Source organism: Rhinolophus hipposideros, assembly GCF_964194185.1.
Source record: "Rhinolophus hipposideros genome assembly, chromosome: 2".
Taxonomy (NCBI): domain Eukaryota; kingdom Metazoa; phylum Chordata; class Mammalia; order Chiroptera; family Rhinolophidae; genus Rhinolophus; species Rhinolophus hipposideros.
Window position 1 is genome coordinate 48,612,604 of NC_138048.1, and position 16,733 is coordinate 48,629,336.

Sequence of the window (16,733 nt, forward strand, 5' to 3'; positions counted from 1 at the left end):
ACATAAATGGCTGCTGAACCAATAGGCATCTGTCATATTCCTTTAGATGAGGCGTGCTTTGAGGATGGAGTATGTCCTATTTACTGTTGTAGCATGGCAGTTTACATATAATAGGCTTCTGATAAATGTTTTGAGGAAAGGCTTAAGCTAAAGTTTTCCATTTTATATATCTAAGCAATAATTTTTTGGACCTATTTTACACTTATCATGATTAAAGTTTATCTCTTTCTTTGTAACCTTTTCGTGCTCTATTTTTTATTCTGTCATCTATCTTACGTGCAATCACTCCCAGCTTTGTACAGAATACAGATTTGGGAAGCATGCCTATTGTGTCAATACCATTGAATGAAAGAAATACCAAGCCTTGTTTTTATTTTATTTTTTTCCAATTTGACAAGAGTGGCTTGCTGGAAAACATGTTAGCTTCTCTAGGCCTTAATTATATTATTAGCACTGCTAACCCACAGTGTTTCTACATAAGTCAATTTGACTTTCAGAACTTTGGTTAGTTCATCTGTAAAATACTTTACCTGCCTCAAAGAGTTGATAGGATGATCAAATATGATCATATATTTGAAAGCATTTTCAAAAAATGTTTTAAAAACTATATAAATCCAAGATTTTAAATTGTTATTGTTATTGATGTTATCTTGAGAATTTCAATCAATGTTGAGTGGAAATAGTTCTTATTCTTATCTGAAATTTTGTGATTTGTTTTATAACCACTGATCATCTAAGGTTTGAGTGTTTTGGTTAATAAGAATGTATTCATACATAGTTTTCTTTCCTTAAAGTTTAGAAATTCGGTTTGTCATTGGCGGTTAGGGTTGGGGGAGCAGTACTTTCAGGGTTGTCATCCAATTCATATTCTTGAAATACATCCATTGTAGCTATTTTGTGCTACACAGGACTTTGTCGTTTTTGCAATGTAAATTATGGGCCTGTGAATTTTATTAGCTCTTTTGAAAGAACTACATCAGCATTGTGTTTGTTCTGCTAAATTATTAATACCCTGACTTCTAATTGAGAGGCAATTTGTTACAATTTTAGTATCAGTACTATAGAAAGTCATGGAAATATTTAATGATCATGTAGTTTGAGCCCTCTCTGACTAGCAGGAAATTATCTTGTCTGCCTGACTTTTAATAGGTGACATTCACCCACTGGATCTGCCAAACGTGTATAGAGATACTGTATCAGACTCTAAACGGAAAACTCAAATGGAAGTCAAATTCAGACTCTTAATAATCGGCTTCTACTTTATGCATGTCCCAGAACACTGGGGAGGAATATATTAAATCAGTCCTGACACAGCTACCTTTCCCCCATTCTGATTATGAAAATCTTAATTTAACCCTTTCCTGTGTAAATTATTTTGATTCTTTAGTTTCTGCAATAAGAAGTGATTTCAGCATATCTCTCCAGGGTAAAACAACCTCTTGGGCATCATTTTTATAGTAATACAAAAAGTAAACATCAAGAGGAAGAGAATTGAATGAAAATACTCTCTTTTTGATTACCGGGCTCTGCGGTTATGTCCTTCATTACAGCCCACTTATCCGATGTGTAACAGGAGTTCTAATAGATGAAGTGGGAATGTTTGTGTTGAGGACCCTGCACTGAGGCCTGCTTACGTGGCTCGCAGGTGTCCACATTGGGGCTGTGGGTCAGCTCACCTGGTGATAACCATTTCTGACTCAGTGAGCCAACAAACTTGCATGGAGTGGAGTGAAATCAGTTAGCCAATTCATTATCAATGAAACTTCTCTTTTTTATTTTGTTAAATAGGTAAGATATACAAATAGTAAAAAAATGTCAAATTCAAATAGTAGATGAAGGGTATACAATGAAAAATGTCCACCTCCTGTAGCCCCCAATTTCCCTCTCTAGAGGCAACCCTGAATGTCAGTTTCTTGGATATTTGCCCAGAGAGTTCTATATACATTTACAAACCTGTGTGTATGTGTATCCTTTTAAAAAAAATAACACTTTTCTGTATCTTTTTTACTTATATATCTTAGATGTTATTAATATCAGTACATACATAGTTACTTCATTTTTAATGGCTGAATAATATACCTTTGTTTGGATGTTTGATACATTTTTAAACAACCAACCCCCTATTGGTAGATATTTAGCTTTTTAAAAATCTTTTCATACTTCAAACTATTTCAGTGTGTGTTCTTTATATACTTGTACCTGCAAAGCTATAGAATACATTCCTAGAACTGTAATTTCTGGATCAAACAATAAGTATATTGTTTACTCTAATATGCATTTACAGATTACCCACCAGAATATGAACTATTTACAGTTCCATCACCAATGTTTAATCGCAATAGAAAATTGATCTTTTCCAGTGACAAAGATTTCCTCTTCCATTTCCAGAATTTAGATACTTAGGAAATGAAAATCAGAAGATTTGTAATGAGCATGAAATGAAGCCACGAGAGTTGCTTCATGGCCGTGAGGGGGTTTTCAGACAAGGTCCCTGCTTCACCAAGCTCTACTACTCTGAGACATCCTGTGTGTGTGTGTGTGTGTGTGTGTGTGTGTGTGTCTGTGTGTGTCTGTGTGTGTGTGTGTGTGACGCTTGATAAAAATCAATACAATCAAATCTCTCTTTTCAAGCTCCATATCAATAGTCCCCTTTCTGTATGCCCTCATCATTACATTATCATTTTTTTTGTTTTACAACTTGCATTGATTGTTACATACAGATTATGATTCTTTTTCAGGTATAACATATTAATTTGCTTGATTACAAATTATATGTGAGTATATTTCCTTCAGAAATATAAGTGTCAAAAGGATTATTTTCATAGTTTCTAAAAAATAGTAATTCCATCACTGGTTTGTGAATAATTACTTAGAAGTAGCACCTTCTGGTTCTTAAGAGAGTGCTTTTTCCTGTCATTTTATTTCAGTGTTGTCTTACTTTAAACTCCTGGGCTCATCTGTGTTTAGGTCAGTAGCCATTTCTACTCTGATTTCCACTAACTGACCAATAAATTATTATAAAGTGTTTTATAGATAGAATATTCTATAAAAGCTACCGGTGATAGTCCCTCCCTAGATTTCCTAATGGACCATTAATGTGCCATATGTTAAGTAAAACATGTTGATTGATTTACGTGATCTATGTCGAGCAAATATACAGTGAGCATGAGGTGTTAGGTTTTGTTCTGTTTTTAAGAGTCTCTTGAAAATTACTTCATGTTTTAAATGGTGTGTATTATAACTATCAGATGCTTCCCATTTAATTCTGTGGATGATTCAGTCACTGCTTTAGCCAGCAGTATGTTCTTTTTCACTGTCATCCTTTTGTTCTCTATTTCCTTATGTGTCTTCTATTCAGAGAAAGTCAAAGTAATCACTAGCTGTTTTTGTTATCAGAATGTACTAAATAGTTTATAATCCTGGAAGGCCAGTATAATGGGAAGAGGAAGCAGGAGTTAGGGTTAATTAGAGAAGTTCTATTAGAAAACAGTGGATATTATTGTTTTTACCCCTTCCACAGTGTCATGGACTGTTAATTATTGTAATCAGTTATAAATTCTGGTAATTTGATATGTTCTATGAGTAATACATAACAGATTTAGGGTAACTCCCTCAATTTTCTGCAGTTCTTGTACAGAAATTTCTTTTCCTTAATAAATATTTTTATTTAAAATATCTTCCTGGTAACCTTAAGCTTAGAATAAATTCTACTCATGATCATCACTGGGCATGATGTACTTTTAGCCTATAGGGGATGTGTTTTAGATTTCTAAATACGAGATGATTTTTTTCCTCATTGGTTCTGTTTTCACCTTCAAATTAAAATTAATGAAGGTTTGTATACAGACAATAGCAATAGTATAATTATTTGGAGTAGGGTACATTTCTCTAAACATTCTTCTAAGAAGAATGTCCTTATTCAAAAATTTCACTACAGAATAGGATTAATAGGCTTTTTATGGGCTAATCTAAGATCCTAATCACTATTAATTATATATTTCTGGGTGAATTTCTTTCTGTGTTCTAAAAACGTTAGAAATTTTTAAAGAACTGTTGACACAAAACTCATTCAAAACTTGAAGACTGGTAGAAGTAAAGGGGCAAAGGGGTCAAATATATGGTGATGGAAGGAGAACTGACTCTGGGTGGTGAACACTAATGCAATATAGAAAATAAAGAAAAAATGTTGATTCTGATAATTTGATATGTTCTATGAATAATTCTATTTTAAGTGTTTCTCCAGGAATTATATGCTGAATAATTTTTATTTTGTATTTGAGGGCTACTATTAATCAGTTTCTTTAAATACATAATTTGCAGTAACAATGTTTCTTACATATATTCTTAGATTTTAAATTCTCTTTAAAATTATAGAATTTGTCTAGATTTTGGATTAAGTTGCTATATTTTATTGATCCCTCTGTTTTGTAGGAGTGTGACTAAGGGGGATAATCCTTTTAATTCTATTATTATGGTAAAATTGTTTCTATGCTTTGGAATAATCCACCAAAAAGATAAAGCAAATAAGCTGGCAATCATCCAGGAACAAAACCTTTTCCTAAGTACTCCACGAAAACCTGAGCAAAGAGCTGATGGATATATGATGCTTTATCAAATTTTATCAACTGCTATTGAAAAGAGGTGAAATTGCATGTCGGTAATTTATAGAAGAGAAGACCCAGAAGATCTATCTGATACTACTCACTGCTGCTACTGGGAAACTAAAATGTTTGTGTTTTTATTTTAGTGACACTGTATGCCTCCTGTATTCTGCTGGGAGTGTTCTTGAATAGCAGTATACCTATATTTTTTGAGCTTTTTGTGGAAACTGTCTACCCAGTTCCAGAAGGAATTACTTGTGGAGTTGTCACTTTTTTAAGTAATATATTCATGGGAGTACTTTTATTTTTTCTCACATTTTATCATACAGGTAAGAAATTTGACTTTTTTGGTTACTGTGTAAATGTGTTATAAGAGAAGTCTGTGGCAATGCTGTATAGGGAATTCATATGGAGAATCCCCACTAAGGCAGATTACTTTATTTGAGCTTTCACATGACATGAAAATACTTTCAGTTGTTTTTTTTGAAATGCATCTTAGCCTGATCTAACGCACCCTCACCCCCTGGAATTTCTGATTTAATTAACGTGGATAGGGGTCCAGCACTTATACTTTTAAAGCCCCCCAGGTGGTTCTAATATGCAGATTGTCATTGAGAACCACTGGTATATTGCTTTTAAAAAAATACTTGGAATCTACAATCTTAACATAAATTAATGTCAAGGGAGTATAGTTTAAAGCCTTAGGAATGAAGGAGAGGTTGCCCCAGGAGTGTATAGAATACACAGAACAGCACTGCCCAGTGGAACTTACGATAATGGAAATGCTCTTTATCTGCACTGCACTGTCCCACACAGTGGCTACAAGCCACTAGTTCCTAGTGCAGCTGAGGAACTGGATTTTTTATTTTATTTCATTTTAATTAATTTTAAATAGCTACATGTGGTCAGTGCAGGTATAGACTAAAAAGAAGGTTGAAGTCAGAACCCAGGAGTGCTCCTTTCAAAAAGAGGGCGATTCTTATGAAAGAGGAAGCGATGGGTCCTGAACCCAAGTGGAGTGCACCTTGGACGAAAGGAGAAAGGGGAGAAGGCAGCGTCAGTGGGCACGGAGGCAGATACCTTTGCTGGGCAGATTGTTGAAGGAATTCCTTCTTGATGGCACCAACTTTCTGCTTAGAAGCCAGTTTATCTGTTAAGAATTGGTGGGAAGAAAGTGGAGAAAGGGCTTAAGGAGAGAATGAAATTTTGAAATAACTTTTGAGGGGAATGGGAGGGGATGCTGTGGGGACAGAGCCAAGAGTGCAGTTTCCAGGCTCTCGCCCTCATGTGGAAAAGTGCTCACTCGGGTAGTAAATGGCCATCAACTGTGATTGGATGGCCATCAGCTGTGGCTAGTTGGCCGTCAGCTGTAACCAGTGAGCCATTGGCCACTAATATAACTGCCGTAGCTGCGTTAGCAGAAAATGGGGGCTAGCAAGAAGATGGTGGCTGAGCTAGCAAGAGCGGATTGCATTTAGCAGGGCAGATTGCAGCTAACAGGTCAGGTTGGTTGGTTGGCAGAGAAGTAGATGGCAGGTTGCAGATCATGTGGCTCCTGCTTCCTGTGTCTCCAGCCCAGCCGCCAGCGAGAATATAGTGGTATGACTCCCCTATTTATGGCTCCGTGGGGATTCCTTTTTGGCCTCAGCATATCCTCTGTTCTTATGTGGGGAGCGGGAGCTGAGACCCCCCCACATGAGTCCCTGCCTGACAGACACTGCAGGGAGAGATTGCTGGGCATGTTGAAGGAAGGCCCCACTGGTGTTGAGGTCCATTTTGCACAGTTTGATTTTCTCTGATATTCTCTCTTCTGTGATCCAGATTCTGTCTTACCATTTCAGAAAATTTATGCACAATTATCTAGGATTTTTTTTTTTGCATGTTACAATAAGCATTTATACTTGTGATTTTTTTAAAAAATTTTATTGGGGAATATAGAGGAACAATGTGTTTCTCTAGGGCCCATCAGCTCCAAGTCGTGGTCCTCCAATCTAGTTGTGGAGGGCGCGGCTCAGCTCCAAGTCCAGTCGCCGTTTTCAGTCTTTAGTTGCAGGGTTACAGCCACTTTCCCATGCGGGAATTGAACCAGCAACCTTGTTGTTAATAGCTCGCGCTCTGACCTACTGAGCCATCCGGTCACCTCTATACTTGTGATTCTTGAATATAAAGTTTTTATTAATTTCTAGTAGATTTACATCCCACTTTATTCCTTCATCTTAAAAAAATCTAATTACTACCTTTTTTCCTCCTTGTTACTGGTCTCTTAAGTACTCATCAAATACCTTAAATTTGCATAATTTGTACATGGAAGAATCTAATTTATAAGATTCAGATGTAAGAAATGCTCTAAAATGTGATGCTCCAAGAAGCCTAATTGTTTATAGGAAACTTTCTGACAGGCTTATAATGGAAACAATAACCACAGTAACCTCCTTGGCTGGAAAATAAATTTTTGAAACTTTCCAAACTGATAAAACACAATCTGCCCTGGGTTTTGGACAAGTTTTGACATAGCACTGTCACCTAGCAGCAAAACGCACCCAAATGATATTATTTATTGTATAATTAACAACAAACTAGATTATTTCTGTCAATCACTAATACAGGTAGAGTAGGTCTTAACTGTGCTAAACTTGATGTGACTTTGGTTTATCATATGAAGGACGGTGATACTGATGAAGTCATACCACTGCTTAATGTCCTCCTGGAAGCGTGTTTCCATTCGGGGAAATGCCATCACCAAGTGTCGGACTAAGGTCTTTGCTCCCAGTAAGGTTTCTAAACAGAATCACCTGACAATTACATATCAGCCTTAATCCGCTTCAGTTACGTCACAGTTGCAGTTCAGAGGCTCGATGCCTCTCTTTGCCTGGTCAGGTATCAAAGATGGCTATGTTGCCCCTTCCAGTGATAGAAACAATTTTCCAGCTCATGGGCACAGGTGCGCTAAGTGATTTTTGCAGCCTGGTAGAGCGTGATTTTTCCTGTCTGCTGGAAATGAAGTTTTGTCCTCCCAGTATTTACAAACACCAACAGTAGATGCCAGATAACGTTATCAGTAAACGTCCTGCATGTGGTCCCTAGAACACCACGTGTATTTATTCATCAGTTCACTTCGAAGACAGTGAATACCTGAAGTACCTCTGCCCTGTCTGACTGTGGGCGAGCCCAGTGCTCTCCTGGCCATTCGCTTGGCCAGGAGAGGGTCTCTGTTACTGCCCTAGGTCCAGCTGCCACCTTCAGTGTGTTCCACAGAGCCTGGTGTCTGGCATCAGTCAGGGCTCACTCCTCATTCTGCAGATTCACGGTGACCAGATGTGGGGACAGAGTCCCCGAGAGCAAATTTCAGTGGATCAGGACTCTCTTGGTTTGATTCCATCATATGACACCGGGCTCAGAATGCACAGGGTTGACTCTGCTACTGCTAAGTCAGGTGAAACTGTTACACAAGCCGTTTCCTATTAGAGCACCTAAGCTCTGGGTTTTGTGAAGGCAGTAGGTGGCTGTCAGTTGTGGCTAGTTGGCCATCAGCTGTAACCAGTTAGCCAATTAGCCACTGATATAACTGCTGTGGCTGCGCTGGTTGGTCAGTCGGTTGGTTGGCAGGCAGAGAAGTGGACGGCGGGTTGCAGGTTGTGTGGATCCAGCCTCCAGTGAGACTATAGTCGTGTGATTCCCCTACCTGTGGCTCCGTAGGTGTTCCTTTTTGGCCTAGCCATATCCTGCGTTCCTGTGCGGGGAGTGGGACTTGAGGCCCCGCAGGCTGCCCCGCACGACACCAGACACAAGCAAATATTTTTGTTTCTTTGGCATGGGCAGCAGAAAAAAACACTTAGCACCATTTCTCCTCCTTCCTGTCTCACTGATATAATCAAGAATTTATGCAGGGAGGTTTTTTTGGTTGGTTTCTGATTACATGTTCTTACACATATCTAGGTAGATGTTAAAGGTTTCTGCCTAAACTCCATGATTATTGTGAAAAATGAAACTTTACATAGTAATTAATTTTAATCCAACGAGGTGATTTTCAGGGGGGAAAAAATCTCAGCACATTTTGACATTTCAGAGAGTTAATGAGAAGATATATGTGAAAGAGCCTCGACCAGGGCATAACTGGCACTCACCAATTGCTTATTTTGTTTCCTTCTAGATAATTAACTCGTTGATGTTAGGAATTTAAATTCCTAACATCAGGCTTCTGTTTTAAAGAAATGTTTTTATATGTTTATTTGTGAGTGTGTCTGTAGGGACAGAGCCAAGAGAACAGTTTCCAGGCTCTCGACCTCACGTGGAAAGGTGCTGGCTCAGGTAGTAAATGGCCATCAGCTGTAACCAGTTAGCCATTAACCACTAATATAACTGCCGTGGCTACGCTAGCAGGCGTGGATTGCAGCTAGCAAATGCGGTTAGCAAGCGGATTGTGGATTGCGGATCCTGTTGATCCTACTTCCTGTGTCTCGCTCAGCCGCCAGTGAGACTGGGGTGCAGGAAGACCCCTTGTTGGGGTGTTGGCAGATCTTTGCTTCTTGTGTCTAACCAGCCACCATCGAGAATATAGTGGTATGACTCCCCTATCCATGGCTCCATGGGTGTTCCTTTTTGGCCTCACCAGATCCTGCGTTCTTGTGCAGGGAGCAGGAGCTGAGTTCCTGCATGACAGTGTCTAATGAATATACACAACTATATCCTCTCTCTCCAAGGCTAAGGTTACTAGAGCTCTGAAAACTGTGTTGAGTTTCTTTCACATATGATTAACTGGTGTTGTCCCAAAGTCCTATAGCAGAAGTCCCCATGCCTTATAACTGAGGTCTGATGACACACATGAATTGCAGATCTGAAAATTCTGTAAAATTATTTCCTAAAAATAACTTTTAGTTCCACAGCTTAGTACCCTGAACATTTTTCATGATAAATTCCCTTCCATTAGAACCAATGTTCGAATGCTATAATTTTGTCATTTTAAAACTTGAAAACCTCACCCAGAAGTTAAAGTTACATGTCAACATTCAACTATTAGTTACATGATTGGAAGGCCTGATTTTTAATCATCATAAAGATCTGTGGGGGGTTTTTTAGGTCAGTTCTCAAAAAAATACTAAACTTCCTGTCTAGAGTTTTTATTTCCCCACAATGTGCTATCTAGTGGTTACAGCGAGCTACTTCATAGTAGATTGTATCAGAGACAGTTTTTCAGGGCTGTACAGACTAACCCCAACATAACCACATAGATTAGCTTGCCTAGCAAGGACGGCTCCACTGGTGATTTGCTTGCAGATTACAGCCATCGCCACCAGTGATAGTGAATGTCACACAGGCTTCGGTACCAATTCCACTGGCTTGTTTGGAGCCGTAGGTCCCAAGTCCTGTTTTGATTCTGCTTTAGGTACCTGGGACAGTGTCAGAAGTTTCTTAAGAGTTTTTCTGACTTGGGTTTTTCATCTTTACTTTCAAAAGAAATTGTTACTTGCTCCCTGGTATAAACATAGTTGTGAAACTGAGTTGCTTTCTATAATGTTTGCTTTGAGAATCTCAGTGAGTTATGTCAGACACTACAGTGACGTTTTGCTCTAATAACTTTACATACAAAACCAATTTGGGGATGCTGTTATATTTTTTATATGCTCTGAAATGCATTCTAATGTTCTATTTTAATAAGTTGGTCACTTATTCTGAAGTTTGTATTATCTGGGGGGGTGAGGGTTGTTCTAGGAGCCTTGCAGCAGGTTTTGGCTAAAATCGTTAAAGGTTTTTTGTTTGTTTTAACCTCAGTCCTTTTATTTTGAAGTAATTGCCCATGAATTTGAGGCTACATTGTGGCTGAAAAGATTCAGGGGCCTGCCTGGCTGAGGTGGGGAGCTCATCGACTAATTGACTAGTGCCAGAACAGGTACAACAGGTATGGGTTACTGAGAAGTAGTTTTATATCTACAGAGTGAAATAATGCAGTGTGATGGTCAGATCTGTTGGGTAATTCATGTGAAGTGAAGGGAGCCGGGAATTGCACTGTGAAATCATGGTGTCAGCTGGCTCCTCCTGAGTGAGAATGGAAATCATTTTGTTAAATCATCATAATTCTCATTAAATTACCAAAGAAAGTAGTTGGTTCTGGAGGGGTGATATCTGGGGCCAGACAAGTACTTGAAGGTGGTAGGAACCAAAAGCGTGGCATCATTAAAGAGAAAGATGAGGTGAAAAGTGTAATAGTGCTCCTGTAAGAAAAAGGTGAGAAGAGAAACAAAATCCTAATTAGTTCGTTCCCAACAGAGCATCAGCACTTGGTGCAGAGCCCACTTCACGGAGTAAAATATAAATTGGCCAAGAAAGTACTCAGGCTACAGTGTAGACAATACACGATAGAGAACCAGCAGGAATATAGAGGCCAATCGCAGAGCCTTGGTGTATGGATTTATATTTTCTCTAGTTAAGAACAAAGAGAAGGAATGTTTGAAAACTGTGCTCTCACTTTAAAATATTTAAAGGGTAATAAGAAAATTTCAGTGGATCAGGACTCTCTTGGTTTGATTCCATCATATGACACCGGGCTCAGAATGCACAGGGTTGACTCTGCTACTGCTAAGTCAGGTGAAACTGTTACACAAGCCGTTTCCTATTAGAGCACCTAAGCTCTGGGTTTTGTGAATGGTTTGCACTGGGGAAAATGTAGAGGCGAAAGGTGGATTTGACTTTTCAGAGAGGCATAATACTAAAAATGAACCAACAAACCATGACACCAGAGAACGATTATGAGGCATTTTTAAAGATTTCCTCTGTACCGAGATAGAAGGAACCATTTTAGAACTCTGATGAAATCAAAGGTCTGCTTTGGCAATAGTTGATACAGTTTTGCTTTGACAAAAATTTGACTGGGTTTAAGAAGAACAAGGACAAGTTGATTGTTGCTATACGTGTGTTATTCTAGCTCCCCATGAAATATAGTCTCTAGGATCTAGAAAACATCATTGTACAACACTTTGTCAAGTACCTACTTTCTTTAAGCTTCTGCTTAAAATTTGACCTTAAAGTCAAAATGCTCACTGCAAATGGTATGCTGTTGTCACTGTTTTGCTGCTTTTTGTCTTCCTTTTTTTTTTCACTGCTTCATTTTGCCTGTTAAAATTATCATCAGACATCCAGAGAGTCTATGGTTAATATAAAAGCAGAAAACACCTGGGGTGTATTTCAGGGACTATGAGAATAAAGGTAAGATCCTAGAGGTCACAGCCTTCCTGCGGGTTTAGGTTATATTCAGCCCAAGTAAAGTAAAGCTCAGAAAACAATTTTACATGAAAATACCATTGAAATATATGTCTTTGTTAATATGCTATACAAACAGCATGTCTGACTCTTAAAATGTAGAAATTGAGAGGTAGGGAGGCAGCTTTTGTGAGCATATTACAGCGAAAAAGGTATTTCAGCACCTTTTTTTTTTTTTTTTTTTTTTTTTTGCTGATTGGTTTTCTGATTTCCATTCCTGAGCATAAATTGTTCTTTTAGCCATATGAATTATGGATTAAACTAAAGCAGCAGTGTGGAAATCTTGAGGATGAGTTTTGAAGATTAGGGCAATTGTGGGGACAAAACCCCAAAAAGCAGTTTCCAGGCTCTCGGCCTCACATAGAAAGGTGCTGGCTCGGGTAGTAAATGGCCATCAACTGTGATCAGATGGCCAGCAGCTGTGGCTAGTTGGCTGTCAGCTGTAACCCGTAGGCCATTGGCCACTAATATAACGGCTGTGGCTACGCTAGCAGGAATAGAAATGGGGGCTAGCAAGAAGATGGTGGCTGGCAAGCGTGGACTGCTGTTAGGCAGATTATGTAGATCCTGCTCCCTGTGTCTCCAGCCCAGACGCCAGCGAGAATATATTGGTTTGACTCCCCTACTTATGGCTCCATGGGTGTTCCTTTTTGGCCTTACCGTGTCCTGCGTTCTTGGGCGGGGAGTGGGAGCTGAGACCCTGCACGACAGCAATGTTAGCATTTAGAAATACAAAAAGAAGATACCTATGGGAGTGCCCCAAAGAAAAAAATGTACCAGAGAACTTGTTTTTCTCATTTGTTTATTTTTTTAATTGAAACTGCTAAATGGATATTAAGCTAGAGAAGTTACTCCTTCACCAGCACCATCAACCTCTTTATGCAAAGAAGCTGCTCACTTCTGCACCCAAAGCCTTAGGATTGACTGGCAAAGGGGGTCGGGGTAGAATGAAGCTGAAGTCATGCACAGCTACAGGGCCACGAGCTGGAGGAAGCAGCTGGAAGCAGCCACAGCTGCAGTCAGCAGGTGTATTTGTAGCCAGAGGCCCAGGACCAGCCTGTGGGAGAGTCTTGAATTCATGAGCAAGCATTTCTGAAGTAGCATGTTCTCAGTTCCCGTAAATCATCACAACAGAATTGCCTGTTTAGATGATTCTTATAGGTTTTCTGGTGATTGGCATCAGACATAACTATTGCAGAAGAAGGGGGGAAAGGCTAGAAAGAAATACACCAACATATGCACAGGTAGAATTAGGATTATTTTATGTTTTCCTTTATTTTTTATGTATTTTCTCATTTTTTTGTACAATGATTACTACTTGAGGTTTTTGCTGAGAAATAGATGTTTCTATCTAAAAATATATATAAATATGTTATCTCAAAACTCAGGTGATTTTCTTATTTGTCTTTCTAATCCTTCAGATATTTCTAAACAAGGACAAGAATGATGGTGATAGAGGGCACTAAAAAACTAATTAACAAACTATTATAGCATTTAACGGTGATTGATTTTTTTCCTTTGAAGTATTAGATTTTTTTTGTCACCAAAGTCAAGGTGGATTAAATTGATAAAAAGTTATTAACAATATTGATTAAAAATATTCCACATGAAAGCCCATAATATATTACATGCATCACTTAGACTCCAGATTGTCACTGTTTATTGACAGCCGGTTTTCAGGCCTTCGGGGGCACATTTGTTAGAAGCGCTTTTGAATGCAAAGCAAAGTGCTCCCAGCACACAGGTGGTGTTCTGCTAGTGACGCATGGATGCTTACAACTGCGTGTTTCTGTCTTACAGAGTTGTCATGGTTCAACTGGTGCCTTCCCGGGTCGTGTTTGCTCAGTCTCCTCCTCATTCTGTGCTTCAGGGAATCCTATGACAGACTCTATCTCGATGTGGTTGTCTCGGTTTAATAGCACAGGCTTGAAGGAGTTTAAAAAGAGACTGGAAATCAGTACTGCATACTGCACATCTGCTCGGAATTACCCATGGAACAGGAAGAAGGCGAAGAGAGAGACTGCATTCAGAGGTTGTGTTAGGTTACAGGTGATCACATTAACTTAATTACTATTAGGTAATAACGATAATAATGCGGGATTTGAGTGGTCCTAGGGAATTTAAACTTCAATGGCGTACCTGTGCCTGATTCTGGGGTTGGAAGTGTGATGTCTATTACGCAAAGCACTACCTACGTAATACCCTCTGTGTTTTGTGCCAGTGCTAAACTACTGATTGATTAATTGTAATTATGAAAAGAAATAAAGGGTTTCTATCACATAAGGATAACTCCTTCCCTAAGTCACATATCAGAATAGGAAGAAATGCCACTAACTTCTAAAGAAGCTTCAACCCTGTATCCGATTTTAATTATAAAATAGCCAAGAGGTATCTCTATGATAGAAATTAGCCACGTGTACACTACATTTTTTTCTAATAAAGCCATTTCTTATATGACTCCTTATTTTTAATTAAGTCAGAAACTTTTGGCCATCTTTATTACGGTGATCAAGTGCTTTCCAGTGACTTCAGAGCACATACTTTGTGACTCAATCTTAAAGTATCCTTTTTCTGTGAAATACAATTTCATCTACTTGGCTCTTAAATAATTACATTAAAGGTGACTAAATGTTTAATGTAGTCACATTAAATATTGTATGAAAAAATGTAATTCTGTTCTGATGTAGCACTTTGTTAAAAATGAAGTGAAAAATCACATAGAATATTCTGTGTCTTCAGCCCATATACATACATGGGATGTAAGTCCAGCACCAGTTATTATTTCCTGGGGTTACATTTTATTAAATGACCCTTGTTTGAAAGTAACAATTTATAACACTGAAACTTTCAGATCTATTGAATGATTTCTAATTACATTCTTGTATTTCAGTTCAGGTTATAAAATATTCAATTCTGTATGGAGTCAATATATTTGAGAGGGCAGCATTTTGCCAGTATAAGTTTTCTTTCTGTGGATGATATCTTGGTTAAAAAAAAAAAAGAGTAACTCATTGGACAGCTCTCAGACATGTATTTCACTACAACATACAATATGTTCTGGTGGGATTGTAATATTACCATTATCCACATATACATAATGCCCCTCACACAGAAACACCAAACATTTTCCCAAAAAAGTCAAGAATTATACTTTGCTTCCATTATTCTCAGCTTCCTGCAACCCCCTCTCCTTTTTCCTCACTTGAAATTGTGTCTTCATTGTCAGCTAAATATATATTTTGTCTTTTTCTGGACAGTATATAAACCAGCTCCTTCTATTAGCGAAGGTGATGAAGTACGGTTAAGGAAAATTGGTCAGCACTTAATTCTACGCTTCTCTGCGTGTGTGCATAAACCATCACACACACTCATACATAAGTCCCAAATATCCCACTTTTCCCCCTTAATAAGTTCAAGGCTATTCCTTAACTCACCTCAGTCCTAGAGGAAGATTCTATTACTGCTGAACCTTCTAAGATCCTAAATGGTACAATTTGAAAAGTAAGAAAACTCTCAAATTTAACATCTGTCTTCAGTCACCTTAAAATCATTTCCCTTTTATAACCACTCTGCTGATTTAGCAACAAGAACCAAAGAAACTAAGGAAGTTGCTGGGGAAAAAAATAGAAAAACAAAGAAAACTTACGAAAGCTAGGCTTAGATCCAACTAACTTTCTCATTCTTCTTAAATAAAAATGAAACAAAAGGAAAACAATTCTTGAAGATGATTGAAAGGATATCAGTAGTGCATAACCCAGATGCTAAAATAACCACCAGCCCTTCTATTTAGAAAAAAGATAGCGGAGGGAAGAATTATGAAGTATTTGGTTTTAGTCAAAACTGTTGTGTTTGAGGATATTGCTGTATAAAATTCTGCTATAATAATAGTATTGATATAGAACATTATAACTGTGGTTAATTCTAGTTTTAACACAAAGTAAAGAATAACACTTTAAAAATGTTACCTAAATGACTAATTAATTCAAAAACATCCCAATGGGTAGTGATTAAAAATTATTGCATGTGCCAGATACTAACCATTGTGTTTAGCATATATACCATGAGTCCCTCTCTTGTTTATATCCACTTATCCCTCCAGCAGATAATTGTCCTAATTACAAATTACAGCTGTTTTAAGTAATCAAAATCTCATATACCAAACCTGATAGGAAAAGAACCAAAAGTATTTGGGGTGGGGGAGGATTACACACCATTAATTTACCTGATTCAAATCATACAATCAAATTATTTTATTCTTTTTTACTTCTAGCATGCAACAAAATAAACCGCCTGTTATCAGCACTTTCTAAACAAACATATATATAGAATTCTAATCAAATTTTATAACTGAAAGAAATCTTAACCCTCCACTAATCTAAGCCCTCATTTTAGAATTTAATACAAACAGTCCCAGAGAGGTAAAGGACCTTGCTGAAGGTCGCAAGCCTAGTTAGTGACAAAAGTCGAGCTCTAACTAAAACCCACAACTTCTGACTCTCAAAGCAGTATTTTTTCCTACCTCACAGAATTTCGACATTTTGGGATGTTGGTGAAGACTCTTCCATGTTCAAAAACAATGGAGCTTAAGAGTAAACTGCCATTATTTCATGTGAAATTACGGGGATTAAACTGAGGTGATTGTTTGGTTTTTAAGGAAAACCATTCTATTTTCTTCATCACTATCCTGTTGGTGCTCTAATATCTCTAAGTCTTAGTTTGAAGTGACATGATATAAAAATATTCTATGAATAATTCAATCCTCATAAACCGACTCAACAGCATTATTAAGTGCTAAGGACCTGTTACAGCCTAAATTCCCTGTAGCTTATCCGTGAATACTTCACAGTCTATGGGAAGAAGCATTTTTAATATGATCCA

The 16,733-nt window shown here is 38.0% G+C and overlaps 1 protein-coding gene across 1 annotated transcript in view; it reads left to right on the forward strand.

Moving 5' to 3' along the window:
- The window catches only part of SLC49A4 (solute carrier family 49 member 4), a 74,621-nt gene extending 58,731 nt beyond the window's left edge, over window positions 1-15,890 (forward strand). The window contains exons 8-9 of the mRNA XM_081028734.1: window positions 4,748-4,930; window positions 13,656-15,890. Coding sequence (XP_080884860.1) covers window positions 4,748-4,930; window positions 13,656-13,771 — 299 coding nt within the window. The 3' untranslated portion in view covers window positions 13,772-15,890. The remainder of the gene's footprint in view (window positions 1-4,747; window positions 4,931-13,655) is intronic.
- Window positions 15,891-16,733: the final 843 nt, after the last annotated feature.